Genomic DNA, 20,798 nt, shown 5'->3' on the forward strand with positions numbered 1-20,798 from the left:
GCAGGTGATGGACCAACGCTACTCCAAAGAAGGTGGATGGAGAAGATCCATTGGAAGTGGGAAGACTTCACCCCTCCAGCGATCGACGTCCTCCGCATTTGGAGCCACAGCAAGCCCTCACTTGAAGGGGGACCCGGCACCAGAAAGCAGACCAGCACAGCACCCGAGGCACAGAACGCTCAGCACTACTGCGTGGAAATCCAGCTGGGACGACCCGAATGCACCTTTCAGGCTCCGGTGGCAGGACTCCAGAGGAAGAAAATCGGATCCAAAGGCGACTTTCCAGCTTCAGTGGCAGAACCCGGGGAGAAGAGTGATAGGTCCTTACGATACAGTATAAATGCACACGAGGCCCATGCTTGAGAGAAAGTCAGTCTGTGACCTATCCTTTATTCCTTAGCACTCAAGTGATGAAGGTGGGTGGAGCTTCCCCTTTTGTATCTGAAGGTCCAGGTTAGGAGTGTCTCCCACTTAGTGATCATTGTTCTTACAGTGTACAACTTAGGTCAGATTATACATGGGTTACAATGCTGGTTGAATACATGACATCACCTCCCCCACAAAGTCTTATTGGGATCACAGATTGAGTCTCTCTGGTGGTTTACGCTCTCTTGTAGAGCACCTGAGTTGGGGCTCCGGTTGTTGGGTGCTGGCCTGAGTGCCTGCTGTTTGCGGTGCCTCAGGCCAGTCCGGACTGCCTACAGTGATTGGGCTCTCCTCCCTTTGGTTCCAGTGTTCGGTCACCTGTGGTGGAGTGAACTCAACGTCGTGTTCTTCCTCTGCTTCTTCAATGGGATTGCTGAACCTCCTTTTTGTTTGATCCACGTGTTTGTGGCAGATTTTCCATTGGTAAGTTTAACGACCAAAATCCTATTTCCCTCTTTGGCAATCACAGTGCCTGCGAACCATTTGGGCCCTGCAGCATAGTTGAGGACAAAACCAGGAACATTTACATCAGTACATCGCTCCCTCGCATTCCTGTCATGGTAGTCATATTGTGGCTGGCGCCTGCTCTCGACAATTTCTTTCGTGGTGGGGTGTATAAGGGATAACCGGGTTTTGAGCGTCCTTTTCATTAGCAACATGTGTGCTCTGCTGGGCAATGCGCCCAGGGAAGCCCCCCCATAGCCCCTGGCCATGGCCTGCCCAGCCATAGTCACGCATCCATGTGGACTACGCAGGTCCTTTCATGGGAAATTTTTTTTTGGTTGTCGTAGACGCCTACTCCAAATGGATTGAGTGTGACATTTTAAATTCAAGCACATCCTCTGCCACGGTAGAAAGGCTACGGGCAATGTTCGCCACCCACGGTGGAACCCCTGTGACCGAGTGTGGTCGGGATCTATAGGCCAATTGGAGGCGTGATAAGCGTCTTTGAAGGGAACCCCCTTGGATTCTGAGCTTCCACTGTTTGATTATCTGCACTGCTCGTTCCGCCTGGCCGTTTGAGGCCGGCTTGAATGGTGCCATTCTGACATGGTTAATTCCATTGCCTGCCATGAAGTCCTGGAATTCAGTGCTTGTGAAGCATGGGCTATTGTCGCTGACCAAGACGTCCGGTAGACCGTGGGTGGCGAACATTGCCCGTAGCCTTTCTACCGTGGCAGAGGATGTGCTTGAATTTAAAATGTCACACTCAATCCATTTGGAGTAGGCGTCTACGACAACCAAAAAAAATTTTCCCATGAAAGGACCTGCGTAGTCCACATGGATGCGTGACTATGGCTGGGCAGGCCATGGCCAGGGGCTATGGGGGGGCTTCCCTGGGCGCATTGCCCAGCAGAGCACACATGTTGCACCTGCGAACACAAAGTTCCAGATCTGCGTCTATCCCTGGCCACCAAACATGTGACCTGGCAATTGCCTTCATCGTGACAATGCCCGGGTGCTCATTGTGGAGTTCTCTGATGAACACCTCTCTGCCCATCTGGGGCATGACTACTCGGTTTCCCCACAGTAGACAATCGGCTTGAATCGAGAGTTCATCCCTTCGCCTGTGAAATGGTTTAAATTCCTCAGGGCATGCCCTGTACGTGGCTGCCCAGTCCCCATTCAGGATACATTTCTTGACTAGAGACAATAGCGGGTTTCTATTTGCCCAGAATTTAATCTGACGGGCTGTCACAGGTGAGCCTTCGCTTCCAAAAGCTTCAACATCCATGACCATCTCAGCACCATGCTCGGTCGCCCCCTCACTGGTGGCTAGTGGGAGCCTGCTGAGTGCATCGGCGCAGTTTACGGTGACCGGTCTGTGCCGACTTGTATAGTCGTAGGCTGCTAACGTGAGTGCCCACCTCTGTATGCAGGCCGATGCGTTTGCATTTATGGCGTTGTCGGCCAAAATGGACGTTAGGGATTGTGATCTGTCTCCAGCTCAAATTTCCAGCCAAACAGGTACTGGTGCATTTTCTTTACCGCATATACACATCCACCCGACACCATAGGACGACGCATCACACGTTAACACAAGTTTCTTACATGGGTCGTATAGTGTTAACAGTGTTAGAACATAACAAATTACATGCTCTATTAATAGCCCTTTCCTAGCTGTCCCGCCAGATCCATGCGCGACCTTTGTGTAGGAGCACGTGTAGCAGCTCTAGCAGCGTGCTCAATTTGGGAAGAAAGTTACCAAAATAGTTCAGGAGCCCCAGGAACGAACGCAGCTCCGTCGTGTTACGGGGTCTGCGTGCTCTCTGGATCGCTTCCGTCTTGGATGCAGAAGGACTGATCCTGTCCGCTGCTACCCTCATCCCCAGGAATTGTACCTCTGGAGCTAGGAGGACGCACTTCGCCTTTTTCAGTCGCAGCCCTACCCGGTCCAGTCTGCGTAGCATCTCCCCCAGGTTGTGGAGGTGTTCTTCAATATCGTAACCCGTGATGAGGATGTTGTCCTGAAAAACCACCGTCCCTGGAATCGACTTGAGGAGGCTTTCCATCTTTCATTGGAAGATCGCGGCGACCGAGCGAATCCTGAACGGACATCTGTTGTACTCAAACAACCCCTTGTGTGTTGTGATGGTGGTCAGCTTCTTCAATCACTCACCAGCTCCTGGGTCATGTAAGCTGAGGTCAGGTCCAATTTTGAAAAAAGTTTGCCATCAGATAGCATCGCAAAGAGGTCCTCCGCTCTCGGTAGCGGGTACTGGTCTTGGAGTGACACCCGATTGATGGTGGCCTTGTAATCACCACATATCCTGACTAACCCATCCGCCTTGAGCACCGGCATGATCCGGCTCGCCCAGTCACTGAATTCAACTGGCGAGATGATGCCTTCCCTCAGCAGGCGGTCCAATTCGCCTTCTATCTTTTCCCGTATCACGTACGGCACCGCTCTGGTCTTGTGGTGTACTGGCCTGGCGTCGGCGTTTATGTGAATCACTACCTTGGCCCCCATGAAAGTGCCGATGCCATTTTGAAATAATGAGTCAAATTTGTCCAGGATCTGTGAGCATGATACTAGCTCCACAGAAGAAATTGCATTGACATCGCCCCATTTCCAGTCCATGACAGCAAGCCAACTCCTCCCCAGTAGTGCGGGACCGTCCCCCGGGACAACCCAGAGTGGCAACCTGTTCTCCGAATCTTTGTGGGTCACGACTACCGTGGCACTGCCTAGCACCGGAATGATCTGCTTTGTGTAAGTCCGTAGCTGTGCGTCAATCGGCAATAATTTTGGTCTCCTGGCCTTGGACGCCCACAACTTTTCGAACTGTTTGATACCCATCAGGGACTGGCTGGCACCTGTGTCTAGCTCCATTGATATTGGGATGCCATTGAGGAGCACTTTCATCATTATCGGTGGTTTCCTGGTGTATGAACTATATACGTGCTCCACATGAACTCGCTGAACTTCAACTTCCAGCGATTTCCCCCAGCGTTCATTTCTGCAATTTCTGCAGGTATTTTGCTCATCTCTGCAAACTCCGGCTGAGTGTGTGCCTCCACGCCTCCAACATGAGCTGCTGTTGGAAACAAAAGTTCCCTTGCCAGTCGATCGTCCCTGTCTGCCCCTGTGACTTTACTTGAATGCGCCATTAACAGGTGTTGATGGCCCCATTACTGGCCGCATTGTCTCTTGCAATGGTGTGAATCGCCGTTCAACTTGCCATTGTCTCTGTCGAACTCCCCCTCGATGAGCAGGGGTGTTGATTTATTGTCGAGCCTCCAGCAATGGTCCTTCCCTTTAAGGGAGGGAAGGAACCTCGGATCCCGGCAGCGCTGCACTGGACATTGTGCAACGCTCTGCCGCTACCACCCCTCTTGCCTGGTTTAGCGCTCCAAGGGAAGTGGTAGCGCTTGATTTAGCGCTCCACTTCCTTCCCGGAGCATTAAACCCAAAGTTCGCATCGGCTTCACTTGCACAGCGCCCGGCGATATTTTTGAACTCCTGTGAAAGTTATCGCCCCGAACGGGGCGCTGCACAATCTAAACTATCGACTTGATGTTTCATTAGTACATCAATTCTATATATTCTTTTTCAGTTTCTAAAGCATCCGCTCTAAATTTCTTTCTTATCCTGTAGGGTACTTTCACGATAAGAATACCCCCAGTATGAACCAATAATGTATTTTTGAGCATTACAGATAAGAAAGATCTCAGATAAAATCCCTGGGAACATCTCAGTTTTACGTCTAATCCAAAAGACGGTTTAGTAATTACTTGTACCATATCATGCAGCACAAGTGTCGAAACCTTTCTTTGAACAATTTCATGTAATGTAGAATAGAATTCTAATAGCATTAATAACTGTGGCATTTTTTGGAAAAATGCTGTTAGTATATTTTATCTAAGTCAAGCATATTGTGCATTATTTTGAATTGTACAGAATTTGGTAACATATACTAATTGCATGACAAAAACTTAATGATATATTTTTCTATTTTTTAGTCTATTACCAATCTGAGAGTCCATTATTATCACATCCAGTACACTAGGACAAATTAAACAAGAGAAGGTACTATGAGTAATGTATGTTAAGAATTCAGCTTTAACAACCATTTATTACTTGCCACACTGAAAAACTAATAACATGAAAAAATTGTTTTCTTGAATTGCAGTTTCATCATCAGGATTTCTTAAAACTTACAGCCACAAGCCATGACATCGATGAAGCAAATGAATCATTGTTGCCTGCTGATCTGATACAGTTACATCACATGTAGCATTTCACTTGCTTAAATAAACATCATTATGGCAAAGTGAATAATACATGGATAGCCTTTTAGTTAAATGCAAACATAATTTGGAAAGAGGTTATCAGTAGGAATCTTGGAAGCCTACATACTAACAAATTTCACATGGTGTTTATCACAAGTTGAGACACTAAATAGGATAAATGCAATCAGAAAGTAGGCCTTCACTCATTTAATATATGACACGGATTTCCAGCTGTGGATTCAACCAGTGTATTTTAATACGTTAAGGAGAACCCAAGAGGTAATTTAAACTTGTGTATAATTTCCTGATATTCCTGCCTGCATATCACCGATTCATATTCATATTACAAAGTTTCCAGGCTTGCCAGATGCACAGCTGAATATTGGCCCGGAATTTGCAGCCAGCAGCAAAGCGAAGACACTCCACACAGGGATCTCGCAATCCGTGTCGAGAGCTTTGAGTTTTCTGACCTTGAATTCAATTCAACGGAAGTTAATAGGGATTCCATTTTGTGAATTGTTGTGACATCAACAGGCTGTCTAAGCAGCTAATCAAAAGGCAGAATTCTCACAGACAGCAAACAAGGAAGTGGGTAAGCCCTTAATATTCTAAAGGGGAGAAATTCCCCAGCGCCTCGATTGGGGGCAGTAACCGACTCGGGGCTGGACTACCTTCACCCGGCACAGAAGTTCTGCTCCGACCGCAAAATTGCAGTTACCACCCATCACAGGAAGGATGCGCTCCACTTCCTGTAGGGGCGGGTTCCAGGGCACTACTGGGGCGAGTTGGTCAGCTCTACACAGGTGCTCCCCAGTGGCGGGCGGTGCAAAATGGGCAATTTCGACCCCCAACTTTTTTAAATAGTTAGAGAGAGCAAAACAAAGGTTGGAGCTCTCACATGGGGAAAAAGCAAACCGAAAATAAAGATGCACAAACTTAAAAATGTTTTTAAATCATTTCTTAAAATGAACAAATCTCACACTGCACAAAATTAAAATTATTACGCTGTTAAAGCCCCAATTATATCTAATCTCTTTGGATGGAACTTTTAATTTAACAGTGTACTTACTGCGGTAGAGCCGAAGTTTCCGTCTGTTTCAGTGATTTATGCGATTTCACTGATTTCTGTGGGGGTCAAGTGGAGGTGGGGCACAGCCAGTTGTGGAGCTGTCATTGACAGACCCCAGCTTCGGGTTTCTGCATGTGCACCAAATCCAAAAGTTGTGGTCAGTTTCAAATTCAGGGCCAAAGGAGATAAAGAGCTATACTTGGACATTGTTAGAAGCAATTAAAAAACATTTTTTTTAATGTCATCATTTAAAGGACACATCCATTTTTTTCTGTAACTAATTAATCTCCCGTGGTGTTGCACTTGGGGAGTCGAGACCACTTCAGACTAAGCAGAGTTAGCGGATGGGAAGATATTGAAGGCAGATGAGGAGAATAGAGGCAGTTGGAAGGTGACTAAGGAGAGACAGAGGTGAGGGAGGAGAGTGAGCGGGGAGGAAAAAAGCAAGTCAGGTAAAGGGGAGTGAAGAGGTGGGGGGAAGAATGAGAGGAGAGCATAGAAGGTGAGGTGAGCAGTAGGGAGATGGAGAGAGGAGGGGAGAAAAAGAGGAGGGAGTGAAGAAAAAGTTGGATGGGGTTGAGGAGAGAGTGAGAGGAAATGATGGCGAAGACAAGGAAGGGAAAAGGAGAGGAGTGGGTCAGGAGACGAGGAAAGGAAGGGGTTGACAAGAGGGGAGCGAAGAAGAGAAGGGAGGGGAAAGAGGATAAGAGGAGAGGAGAATAGACACTGGGGATGGGGAGGGTAACGAGAAGGAAAGGAAGGTAGAGTGACGACAGTGCAGCTAGCTGCTACAGGGTTATGCAAAGAGGAGAGAAATGGGAAAGAAAGGAGGAGAAGAATTAGATAGAGGAGAGGGTAAGGGGGTGGGGATGAGTTGGGAGAGGAAAGAGGAGAGGGAGGGGTAAGGATGTAAGGTGAGGAGAGAGTGGATGAGGCAAGTGGGAGTTTAATTCAGTTTCATGGAGCTTAACTTTCATTCACGGTGCATCGGTGGTGTAGTTTGTGCAGCATGAAGAATAGGAGAATAGGGGGCCAAGATGGCCCCTTTTTTAAGAGCCAACGGTGTGGAAAGGAGTTACTGCTCAGTCAAGGGGGAGTGGCCGACAATTGGGACATTGCCCTCGTCACTTTTTCAGGCGGAGAAGGTGACCGCCCTGCCCGTGTTCCTGTCAGCAACCCCTTACCGCCCGGCGGTGACCCCTTATCACTCTGTGAGGGAAATTGCCCTACGGGAGCAGAGCAGACACCAGTCGGTGCCCCCAACAGATTTCCCCATCAGGAAGTTGCTGGGCAGCGCGTACACGCTTAAAGGGGAGGGCATTCTGCCGCGGCCGCCATTTAATTTTAATTGTCGGCTGACTCTGAAGTCGGCCTGATAATGGCGACCACAGGTGCGGCCAGGCCGCCAACATGCAGCCCGTCACTCGCTCTTGGGTGCCAGACCGCTGGCCTTGCCAAAGCCCTCCCTGGTGGCCCAGTGGTGCCACTAAAGAGGTTGCAGAACTTGCAGTGCCCCCCCACCCCCCGCCCTTTAACTGATGACACTGCTCGCCTTCCACCCCGCTCCCAACCTACTTCCAGCCCCGCTGCTGCCCGAAACACTGCCCCAACACAAAAAGAGGGCAAAATCACTCTTAATCACTGCCCCATCAAATGGAGAGGTAAATCATCAATTAAATCGGAATGTACACCCCATTTGGGGCAGAGGGTAATTTTGGCTCTAGATTTTTTCCGGGAGGAATATCAGCAACAAAGTCCTGCTTCAGAAAAGCAGGCGCAGTGATCACAGAGTTCTGCTATAGTAGGGGCTTGTAGCAAAAGATTTCTGCCTTTGCCAAGAAGGTTGGTCATTGTATGACTTTTGTTTGAAAGGAGTTTTATTAATTCTTTTTGGTATGTATTGATGCTTGGGGTCACTAGACACCAGGGCGGGGGGGGGGGCACCACTGTCAGAGGTCCTCGGGCTGTACACGTGTGTGTGCGGGTCCTGGTATATAAGAGTGAGCACCATGTCATGTGGGCACTTCGGGCACGAATAAAGTTGAACCAGGTTTGCACCTGAATGAGTTTACAGTAACAAGTCTTGCGAGTCATTATATACATTACATTTGGTGACGAGGTAACTTAAGAACCTTCGCATGCACAATGGGCACCATTGGAATTCTGGAGAGATTCGTGGATGGCAAGGATTGGGTGGATTTTATTGACCGCCTGGATCAGTATTTCGTGGCCAACAAAATGGAGGAAGCTGGTGATGCAGTTAGGCACAGTACAGCTCACCGTTTGTGGTCCAAAAATTTATGGCCTCTTAAAGAATCTTCTCTCACCTACACGTCCAAAGGACAAAGAGTATGGGGATATGTGCACTTTGGTGCGTGAACATCTCAAAAGAGGGGATCATCTTACGCTATCACTTCTACACACATGTTCGTGCTGAGGGCCAGGATGTGTCGGGATTCATCGCCGACCTAACACGTCTGGTTGAGCCGTGTAAGTTTGGAAACGCATTGGAAGACATGCTGCGAGATTTTTTCATGATAGGCATCAACCATGATGTGATCCTTCAGAAATTATTGGCTGCAGATACGCTGGATTTGAGCAAGGCCATCGCGACTGCCCAGGCATGCATGGTGACTGATGATAATTTAAGGCAGATATCATCGAAGAGTCAGAGCTCCACGGCAAGTACTGTAAACAAGATTGTGTCGTCATCTGGCAGAGCTGCTTATGGCAGGGCCTACTCGACTGCTTATGTGAAACCTGTAGCTGCTCAAAGTCTGCCAACTGGTACGAATCCGATTTCACCCTGTTGGCATTGTGGGGGCTATCATCGGCCTCATCAGTGTTGGTTTAAACAGTACATCTGTAAAGACTGTTCAAAAGTGGGACATCTTCAGCAAATGTGCCCACAACTGAGCAAGCGTACTGCTGCTCATCACATTGATGATGATGACCAGTCTAGTTTTGGCCCGGATATGCAACCCAAGATACCCGAGGAGGAAGTGTATTCGTTCCTGACAAAGAGCCAACTGATAATGGTCAATTTGAAGCTGAATGGTGTGCCTGTATCAATGGAGCTGGACACGGGTGCGAGTCAGTTGATAATGAGCCAAAGGACATTCGACAAGCTGTAGGACGCTGAGGCTGTGAAGCCTAAGCTGAGTCCAGTCAATGCCAAGTTGTGTACTTACACTAAGGAGCTCATACCGGTGATTGGCAGTGCAGTAATCAAGGTGTCATATGATGGCATGGTTCACTATTTACCGTCGTCCCGGGCAATGGTCCACCGCTGTTCGGCAGGAATTGGCTCGAGAAAATCAAGTCGAACTGGAATGATATCAAAGCATTGTCCTCGGTGGATGACACTTCATGTGCTCAAGTGCTGAAGAAGTTTCTTTCTTTGTTTGAACCGGGCATTGGCAATTTTACTGGAGCCAAGGTGCAGATTCACCTGGATTCTGAGGCAAGACCTGTCTAACATAAAGCTCGGTCTGTTCTGTACATGATGAGGGAGAAGGTCGAAATTGAGCTTGACAGACTCCAACGTGAAGGGGTCATATCACCGGTCGAATTTAATGAATGAGCCAGTCCTATCGTTCCAGTGTTAAAGAATGATGGCACTGTCAGGATCTGTGGAGACTACAAGGTTACGATTAACCGATTTTTGAAACAGGATCAGTATCTGCTACCGAAGGCTGATGACCTGTTCACCATGCTAGCTGGTGGAAAGTCGTTCACTGAACTGGATCTGATGTCGGCCTATATGACACAGGAGCTTGTTGACACTTCAAAGAAACTTACCTGCATCAACACCTATAAAGGACTGTTTGTCTGCAACAGGTGTCTTTTTGGAATCCGTTCAGCTGCAGCCATATTTCAGAGGAACATGGAGAGTCTACTGAAGTCCGTTCCTAGAGCTGTCGTGTTTCAAGATGATATTCTGGTCACAGGTCGTGACACTGCTGAACATCTGAACAATCTTGAAGAAGTCCTACATCGTCTGGAAAAAGTGGGACTCAGTCTGAAACGTTCGAAGTGTGTCTTCATGGCACCAGAAGTTGAATTGCTAGGGAGGAAAATTGCTGCTGATGGCATCAGGCCGACTGATTTGAAAACCAAGGCTATCAAAAATGCACCCAGACCTCAAAATGTGACTGAGTTGCGTTAATTCCTTGGGCTACTCAACTACTTTGGTCATTTCTTACCCAGATTGAGCACTTTATTAGAGCCACTGCACATGCTGCTCAGAAAAAGCGACAACTGGGTCTGGGGTTTATCTCAAGATAGAGCTTTTGAGAAAGCCAAGAATCTGCTCTGTTCGAACAAGCTGCTTGTTCACTATGATCCGTGTAAGCATCTTGTATTGGCCTGTGATGCTTCACCATAAGGGGTTGGCTGTGTGCTCCAACAAGCAAATGAGTCGGGTAAGCTACAACCTGTTGCGTATGCTTTGAAAAGTTTGACAAAGGCGGAAAGAGCTTACAGCATGGTAGAAAAAGAAGCTTTGGCCTGTGTGTATGGGGTCAAAAAAATGCATTAGTATCTGTTTGGTCTTCGTTTTGAACTTGAAACGGATCACAAGCCAGTCATTTCATTGTTTTCAGAAAACAAAGGTATCAATACCAATGCATTGTCCCGTATCCAGAGATGGGCGTTAATATTGTCTACCTATGATTACGTTATTTGTCATAGACTTGGCACTGAGAATTGAGCCGATGCACTGAGTCATCTGCTGTTGCCCACCCCTGAAGTGGAGACGCCTCAACCTGCAGATCTACTGTTAGTAATGGATGCTTTTGAGAGTGAAGGAACTCCTGTCACTGCTCAACAAGTGAGGATCTGGACCAACCATGACCCTATTTTATCGGTTGTGAAACATGTGTCCTCAGGGGTGATTGGTCTGCAATACCTATGGAAATGTGTGATGAGACCAAACCTTACAACCGTCGCAAAGATGAACTATTCAGTCAGATTGTCTACTGTGGAGCAATCATTATGCCTAACAAAGGCAGAGAAAAATTTGTACGTGACCTACATAGCACTCATCCTGGTATCGTCATGATGAAAGCCATTGCCAGGGCTCATGTTTTGTGGCCTGGAATTGACTCTGATCTGGAATCATGTGTGCATCAGTGCAATACTTGCATGCAGCGAATTAAAGTACCAGCGGAATCTCCACTGAGTCTTTGGTCATGGCCATCTAAACCATGGTCGAGGATACACATCGATTTTGCGGGCCCTTTCCTGGGAAAGATGTTTTTTGTTGTGGTGGATGCATATTCAAAGTGGATAGAGTGTGTCATTATGTCATCCAGCACGTCTACAGCTACCATTGAGAGTCTTTGTATCATGTTTGCTACTCGTGGTTTGCCTGACATTGTTGTGAACGATAACGGATCTTGCTTCACAAGTCTTGAGTTTCAAGAATTCATGAAACTCAATGGTATCAGACATGGAAGGTCAGACATAATGGACTTGCTAGCAAAATTAAAGACCATGTCTGTGACTTCAGCAGTGCTCTGGGGGCGGGTCGACCGGGAAATTGACAACGTTTGACAGCAGTTCGGGACCCTGTGCCTGTCCCACATGTCGGGTCTGCCTGCGCTGATGCACTTGAGACACTTGACGCTGAGTAGCGCCCTTTGGCAAGGTGCTTGAGACAATTATTGGCATATTTAGAAGCCCTTAACAGTGGTACTTTACTCACCTTTTGACGTTAACAGCTCGCAAACAGATTTCACGTTGCTCCTGGACCCCGTTTGTTCATCTGAGGCAGAGGTTGAGTGGCCATTGAAGCACATGATTGGTGACAGCATTAAAACTTGTATAAAACCTCACAATTTACACCTGTACACTTTCCAAACCCAGAGATGCTTTGGTTTCTCCCTTTGGAAGACAGATTGTACTTAATGCAGGTTGTAAGTCTTTGTAGCAAACTCTGTATCCAGTGTCACCTCATTGGAACAACCTCTGTCACCATTGATGGATCGCTTCTGTCATCCCACCTTCAACTGGTATCTATTCCATCAGGATAGAAACTGTAAGAGCGAAAAACCTTAATTAGAGGTAAAGTAATTCGGTGTAATTAAAATACAAAGTAAGAAAGGCAGAGAAAGGTTTAAAATACATTCATGGTAGAAAAGCTGAATTAGACAGAAACACCAAGGTCAGAGAAATTTTCTTAGGAAATAAGAACACCCACAAGATTTACGTAGACAGCTCACAGAAACAATGAGAGGAGGCCACGATGTTCCAGCCACATGAGATAACAGAGACAATGTCTCTTTTCAGCAGAGGGTAGCCATATGTCTGCCAAGGACATGAGTCTGGGAATTAGCCTGGGAAGACATTTCCAGAAATGTAACACATCATCTGTAGGGGGCTTTTCCCTAACAACAGTCGCCAGAACTGAATGTACCAATGGAATCATTAGAAATTACTGTAACCAATAAAATTTATGTAACTGTACCACCCAATGAAATTGCTGTAATCTGTATTAACCAATGGAACACTACCCTGCATAGTTCCACCATTTTGACTGTATCTGAACTGTATAAGAATGTAACTGCATAGCTTGTCCCATGAGAGAGGTGTTGAGAGCACTCAGTAACGGTACTGATGAGGCCGGATCTCCCTTGATTAATCAGGTTTTAATAAACAACTCTTTTCTCTATAAAAGACCTTTCCTGTGAATGTTATATTTTTAATACTCCACAACAGAAACCAATTCCACCCTGTCACCTTGGCTCTCAAAATCTGACCACGATGAACCCCATCACCAGCAGCACCAACAACAACACCAACCTTCGCTGCAATCACCTGATGCTGCACAGGACAGAGGGCATCAGTACCCGACCACATTGCTGCCCGGGATGCCAGGGATGGCCTAACCATGACCACATTTACTTCACTTGATGCTGCACACCCTGGCTTGCAACATGAAGCGCCAGGTTGGCACCACACCAACACCATGAAGCATTCCTACAATGTCCAAGCCATTCCTTTCACACTCATCACTATTGCGGGGCTTACTGTTACATCTCACCATTCACTGCAACTCACTAAGCCAAAGGTGCACACAAATCTGTCCAAGAAGGCAAAGTGTTAAAAATACAGATTTCAATGTTTGACTGCACATTAACAGAAACTTTACATGAAGATTGGCAAAAAGACACAAGTGCCTACCCTTGTGTGTTAGTTTGTCTGTTTGCGTGAGGGTGAGGGGTGACTCATGAGATGGGGATGTGACAATGTAGATAGAGAGGGATGGGTGGAGGTCCAAGTTAAGTTGGTGCAGGTAAGGATGTGCAGGCGTAGGGTAGGGATGGCAGAGTGATCGGGATGAGGATGAGGTTGAGTGTGGCTTTGCAGTAACGTTTCGTGATCTACTAAGATCATTGAAAGGTTTGCGCCACTGCAGCCTGGTCCTCCTGTCGGCATCCCTACTTGTGCCCTTCTCTGCAATATGCAACCAGGCTGCGTTGGTCTCCTGGGGAAGTCTCTTCCGTCCATTGGAAGGGAAGAGAACCTCCCTGCGTGCTCTGACTCCCTCCATAAGCATATGGAGGGTGACATGGGAGAGCCTGTGTGCAACTCTATACCTCTGTGCAGTGTTTGCAGCACCTCAGTGTTGTTGCACACTGACAGCACAGCTGTCAAAATTAATTTGTGCATGGTCCCTTTAAGGAAATGGCTGATGATGTGTCATCAATTGATGTCATCAGACCTGCTTCCTTTTAATTGACAGAATCTCGCTGAGCGGGCTTGACAAGCCCCATCAGAGGAAAGTCGTGTGGGAGGCCGGGATGGAGACAGCAGCAGGATCAGGACCCACCACCGATGTCGCCAACCCGGTCCTGTCGAGGTAGGCGAAATCGCGGCCCATGAGTTTAAAAGGGGCAGCTGAGATACAAAATTAGCTAAGGGACAGAAAGCAGAGTGTATTGGTGAATGGTTGTTTTTCAGACTGGAGGGAAGAATACAATGGTGTCCCCCAGGGCTCAGTATTCAGACCACTGCTCCTTTAATAATAATGACCCAGACTTTGGTATACAGGACATAGTTTCAAAGGTTGCAGATGACATGAAACTTGGAAATTTAGTAAATAATGAGGAGGATCATAACACACTTCAGGAGGACAGACAGGCTGCTGAGATGGGACAACACATGGCAGATGAAATTTAACACAGAGAAGTGTGAAGTGAAGCGACCCGCATCTTTTAATGTGGGTTCGGGAGGAGCTCTCCTACTCCTGGCTCCATATTGAGGAAAGTATGGGACCTTCCTGCCTCTTAGCGCTGTGAGGTCAGCATGTGGGCGAGTGAAGGGCTGGGGCACTCAAAAATCTGAAACAGGTCTTTCGGACCCGCTGGAACCTAATGTGTGTAAATGATTCTGCCGTTAAAATGTTCTTGACATGTCCTCCTGCCACGAGCCCATCTACTTTAAATAATATGGTGGGTGGCACACTTCCAGCTGGAAATGTGCGTGCACTTCCTGCCAACCATATTGGAGGCTTTGGAGCAATGTTCCCCCTAATTATTTTTGGGTGTGCGGTCCCTTTTAACGGACTGCGTGACCCATTCAATATTCTGCGCATGCGTGAAATATCCCATTGAAAAGCCAGTGATCAGTCTGCGCGGGACCTCCAGACAACCACGCGGCTGCACAGCTATACGGGAATATTGCTTAGGAGGCTGTTAAGCACCAGAAAAATAGGTGCTGCATGGCTGAATATTTAGGCAGTAACTCTGATTTGCAAGAGAGGCTTTGACAATGATGTGCTCCAAGCATGCTCGTAGATAACCTCTAGTTAACATTCACTGTAGGGCAGACATTGTTAACAGCAGTAAGGTCAGCTGTGGCCTTAAATCTGCCTCCATCTCATTTCAAGCTGTCGTATGGGGACACAAGCCACCCTCCTCACAACTATCTCATGCTGCACAACTTGTGTTCCACCAGCCATCAGACCAGGAGTCAGGTGCTGGGCTGTTCCATCTCTTTCTTGCCAGTAGGCTCCATTTTATGCCTCCATATTGGATTTCCTTTTACTTTGTTTTTTCCAGCCACTTCTTTCCCCTTTCTTCCTTCAGCCTTGGTAAACGCTGCCAACAGATGTAACTACATTTTGAGCTTTTCCATAGGTTCTAAGAATTTTTGGCCCACATGGAGTCACTTACTTTTAACTGCTCACATCTCTCTAAGATTTTACCTAAAATGCAATTTTCTGGTTTCCCCATTATGCTAGCTCCCTATACAAGGCCAAAGCTGCACACATATGAATCTTTCTGCAAATGACCTGACCACAGAAAATGACATGTAATCTGCTCAATGCATTCTTGGTTAGCCTTGCACTTGTTTCTCGATTGAAAAAAGTGTGCAGAAATCCATTGTGGCGGATTTCCACTCACTTTGCGCATTGCATGCAATTCCAGGGATACGGAATTAGATGTGCCCATCTGAAACATGTGACAGCTTGATTTAGATATTAGCTCCCATTTTAACTGGGGGTGAAGGGCAAGCAAGGGGCCAACAGGGTGAGTGTTCGGCTTGCTGGCGTGAGGTACAGACCATTTTAACTTATCAGCCTCATTTAAATCACCAGGCCCAACTCCCACCTGAATCTAGCATCAGTGATGATGGACGTGTGGGAGTTCAGCGAGCGGGGAAGGAGGCCATGGCTGGGGACCCTTGGAAACGGTCCCCAGCAGTCAGATGGTGGGAGGGGTAGGCGGTGGGGGGAGGGAAGCCCAGGATTCCTTGTGTATTCAGGAGGAGCACTCCTGTTTCTCCTAGCCCATAAGAAACCCTTTAAAATAAATCACACCTTTTTGGCCCTCTTATACGCCCAATGCTCCCTCACACCCAAATCGCCTAACAAGGCTAGCACCGGGTACTAAATGGTAGAATATACTCAAACCATGTAACGAGCTCCTGTGTAATACCAGAATATGCACAGGCCGGGTAACGGACTGTTGTACAACAACAGAATATACACAGACAGGTGAACGGGCTTCTGTGTAATGCCAGAATATAGAGATAGAATAATGGGATCCTGTATAGAAACATAGAAACATAGAAACTAGGTGCAGGAGTAGGCCAGGTCTTCAGCATGCTTTGAGCCAGTTGTTTAAAAAAGTTGCACCCAGTTTTATTGCTACCATCAATGAGTTTTTCAATGATAAGTCTCTTATCTGAGGATCAACAGTTTCTTCTTTTTTGAACAGGCACCATTTTCTCTGGGGTTATTCCTGAGATAAGACATGGTGTTATGAACATTTTTTTAATACGTTCATGGGATGTGGACATCAATGGCAAGGTCATCATTTATTGCCCATCCCTAACTGCCCTTGAGAAGGTGGCGGTGAACTACTTTCTTGAACCGCTGCACTCCGTGTGTTGAAGGTACTCCCACAGTGATGTTAGGGAGGAATTGCCAGGATTTTGACCCAGCAATGATGAAGGAACGATATTCCAAGTCAGGAATTTGTGTGACTTGGAGGGGAACTTGGATGTGATAGTGTTCCCATGTGCCTGCTGCCCTTAGCCTTCTAGGTGGTAGAGATCACAGGTTTGGAAGGTGCTGCCGAGGAAGCTTTGGTGAGTTGCTGCAGTACATCTTGTAGATGGTACACACTGCAGCCACGGTGCGCGGTGGTGGAGGGAGTGAATGTTGAAGGTGGTGGATGAGGTGCCAATCAAGCAAGCTGCTTTGTCCTGGATGGTATTGAGCTTCTTGAGTGTTGCTGGAGCTATACTCATCCAGGCATGTGGAGAGTATTCCATCACACTCCTGACTTGTGCCTTGTAGATGGTGGAAAGGCTTTGGGAACTCAGGAGTTGAGACACTCGCTGCAGAATACATGGTCTCTGACCTGCTCTTGTAGCCACAGTATTTATGTGTCTGGTCCAGTTAATTTTTTGGTCAATAATGACCCTCTCCCCCAGAATGTTTATGGTGGGAGATTTGGCAATGGTAATTCCATTGAATGTCAATAAGAGCTGGCATGGACTGGTTGGGCCAAATGGCCTGTTTGTGCTGTATATCCTATGTAATAAGCGGGCACTTATGTGATGCAAATGTTACTTGCCACTTATCAGTCCATACCTGAATGTCGTCCAGCTCTTCCTGCATGTTGACCAGACTGCTTCATTATCTGAGGAGCTGCAAGTGGAACTGAATACTGAAATCAGCGAACATCCCCACTTCTGACATTATGATGGAGATGAAGCAGCTGATGATGGTTGGGCCTAGGATACTTACCTGAGGAACTCCTGCAGCTATGTCCTTGGCCTGCAATGACCACAACCTTTGTGCTAGGTATGACTCAAGCCAGTGGACAGTTTGTCCCCTGATTCCCATTGACTTCAATTTTACTAGTGCGGCTTGATGCTGAAAATGACCAGTGTCAATTTGATTGAAATAAATAACTTGCATTTATAAAGTACCTTTAACATCCTCTGGGCATCCTAAAACACTTCACAGCCAATAAAGTACAACTGAAGTGTAATCAATGCTGCAATGTTGGCCAACATGGCAGCCACTTTGCAAGCAACAAGGAAGGTCACATAAACAGGAATGAGAAAAATAAAATAATCTGGTGATATTGGTTGAGGGATAGATATTGGCCAGGACACAACACGAATAGAAGGATATGCTGATAGGGTTAGATGAAGTAGAGTGGGAGGATGTTCCTGCAGAGCATAAACATCAGCATGGATCAGTTGGGCCAAGTGGCCTGTTTTTGTGTTTTATATTTTAGGGGGAGAAATTGGGTGCATTTACGCCAGCCATCCGCGGGGGAGGGGGCGCTAACAGGGCGCAACTGACTGCGACTGGGTACGACGTCACTAACGAATCCTGCTAAATTCAGCGGGAGTTTAACGGCGCTATAGCATTGCGCCCCCATCTCCTGCGCCCGGAGATCATGACATCATCACCGTGCACATTGCCCCATTCGTGCCCTGACCCCTAAATTGGGTTTGGCCCCTGAAGCAGCGAGGGGCAAAAACAGCGACTGCTTCAGGGTCGCGCGCCGGGCGGCTAGTAGCTACTGGGGCAAAACTTAAAGGGAGGGGGCCGGCTGCCTTCGAAAAATATATATAATAGATAAATGCAGTTTATTTTGCACAAGTAAGTAGCTCCTTGAATGTCGCTTGCCTTGGTGGTGATCCAAAGGGAAGGCGCAGGATTTAGAGACAAACTCTAAACTTCTTTGAAGTGGAACTCCTTATAGTATGGTTTGTTTGAGCATCCTGAAAATTCTGACAAGTTCTGTCACGAGAGACAACAAAAGAACTAAACTCCATCGTCCAAGGGTGACGTGCAGCTGGATATGAAACTGGATTTTTTAGAAAGTAGGAAACATTCCACTTTGTGAAATGAATAGACCTAGATTTTCCCTTGCAGTGGGATTCCAGGTGGGAGGAGTTCGTTGGTGTAGGATATCTGTGCATTGGTGTGCACCCACCTGACCCCAGCAGTTCTTCCAATATCAAGCTTATTGCGAATTTGAATGTTGGTGATGTATTAGAGGCCACTAGATCACCTTGCATGGGCAAAGGAATTTATTTTTTTACATTATTTTAAATCTCACACATTGCCAAGTGCAAATCATCTCTCCAATGGATTGTAGCAGACAATGCAGGCCTTTTATTTGCAAACCCTTGCTTTTGCCTCCTTAACACTGCTGCACTCCTGGCAGCATTGCTAAGATGTTAATGATTGGAAATACATCAGCTGACATGGGTGGGCATAGTCAAGATCTACCATTGCTGTGTGCAGAAAATCTCAGTAATGGTAACATGAGGAAAGCAGTGGAACAGCTCATCACAAACTTTCATTCACCATAATATGTCAAAATAGGTAGGGTGGAGTGGGGGGGGGGGGAGCGGGGGAGGAGAAAATCTGGGCCTAAACCTTTGAAAATGACCGAGAAGTTATGGTAGACCTTTGGTGTTGAACCAATGTGGAAAAACAAACAAATCATAGAATGATACAGCAGAGAAGGAGGCCATTTGGCCCATTGTGCCTGTGCAGCTCTTTGGTAGATCTAGCCAATTAATCCCACTCCCCTGCTCTTTCCACATTGCCATGTAAATTTTCTCCTTCAAGTATTTATCTAATTCTCTTTTGAATGTTACCATTGAATCTGCTCCCACCACCCTTACAGGCAGTGCATTCCAGATCACAACAACTCACTGTGTTTAAAAAAAACATTTCCTCATGTTGCTTCTGATTCTTTTGCCAATTACCTTAAATATGTGTCTTCCGGTTACCGACCTATCTGCCATTGGAAACAGTTTCTCTTTATTTACTTTATCAAAAACATTCATGATTTTCAACATCTCTGCCAAATTTTCTCTTAACCTTCTCTGCTCTAAAGAAAATAACCCCAGTCTTTCCACATAACTGAAGTCTTTCATCTCTGGTACCATTCTAGTAAATGTCTTCTGCACCCTTTCCAAGGCCTGACATACTTCCTGAAGTGTGGTGCCCTGAACCGAACACAGTACTGCAGCCAAGGCCTAACCAGTGTTTTATAAAGGTTTAGCATTACTTCCTTGCTTTTGTAATCTATTCCTCTGTTAATAAAACCAAGGATCCCATATGCTTTTTTAACAGCCTTCTCAACTTGACCTGACACCTTCAAAGTTTGTGTACATGCATCCCCTGGTCTCTCTTCCTGTACCCCCTTAAAAATTCTGCCATTTAATTCATATTGTCTTTCTTCATTCTTCCCATCAAAATATATCACTTCACACTTCTTTGTGTGAAATTTCATCTGCCATGTGTCTGCCCATTTTGCCAGATTCTCTGTGTCCTCCTATAGTTTGTTGCTAACCTCATTGTTTATTATATTTCTGAGTTTCACAGAATAATAGAAGTTTACGGCACAGAAGGAGGCTGTTTGGTCCATCGTGTCTGTGCCGGCCAAAATAGAACTATTCAGCCTGTCATGCATTCAACTATCATTGTAACTATCATGTATAAGCTGACCTAAGTTATACACCTTGAGAACATTGACCACAAGGGGGTGAACTTGTGGGAGACACTCCTAACCTGGACTTTCAGGTATAAAAGGGGAAGCTCCACCCACCTTCTTCACTTGAGGTCTTGGTCATAAAGGTGACAGGTCACAGAGTGACCTTCTCTCAAGTATGGGCCTCGTGTGCATTCATACTGTATCGTAAGGACATATCATTGGCGACGAGAAACTGGGATTTAAACCACGCGAACATGGCCACTAGCAGCACAGAAGAGAGGTACTGTGTTGGTGATGATTGGGATGACTTTATTGAGAGACTACAGCAAAGTTTTGTCAATAAGGAATGGTTGGGACAGGATTCGGTCGACAACCGCAGGGCTCATCTCGTGATGGCTTGTGGATCCAGAACGTACTTCCTGATGAAGGACCTTCTAGCGCCAGAGAAGCCAGTGGACAAGACATTCAAAGAGCTCAGTAAGTTTATCAGGGAACACCTTAAACCGGCGAGCAGCATGCACATGGTGAGACACCGGATTTACACCCACCGGCGGCGAGAAAGGCAGAGCGTTCCAGACTTTGTG

General features: G+C 46.7%; 1 protein-coding gene across 9 annotated transcripts in view; it reads left to right on the forward strand.

Moving 5' to 3' along the window:
• LOC139275001 (zinc finger protein 462-like) overlaps positions 1-20,798 on the forward strand; it is a 189,675-nt gene that overhangs the window by 162,684 nt on the left and 6,193 nt on the right. For 7 of the 9 annotated variants that reach the window (XM_070891840.1, XM_070891842.1, XM_070891841.1 and 4 more), the window contains 2 exons: positions 4,891-4,957; positions 5,061-5,209. The exons of the other annotated variants lie outside the window; for them this stretch is intronic. Coding sequence is in view for 2 of the 7 variants with exons in the window: in XM_070891834.1 (XP_070747935.1) it covers positions 4,891-4,947 (57 nt within the window). In the remaining 5 variants the exon portion in view is untranslated. Of the gene's footprint in view, positions 1-4,890; positions 4,958-5,060; positions 5,210-20,798 lie in introns of those variants that run through there. 9 annotated transcript variants of the gene reach the window in all.

The sequence above is a fragment of the Pristiophorus japonicus genome, chromosome 10, assembly GCF_044704955.1.
Source record: "Pristiophorus japonicus isolate sPriJap1 chromosome 10, sPriJap1.hap1, whole genome shotgun sequence".
Lineage (NCBI taxonomy): Eukaryota > Metazoa > Chordata > Chondrichthyes > Pristiophoridae > Pristiophorus > Pristiophorus japonicus.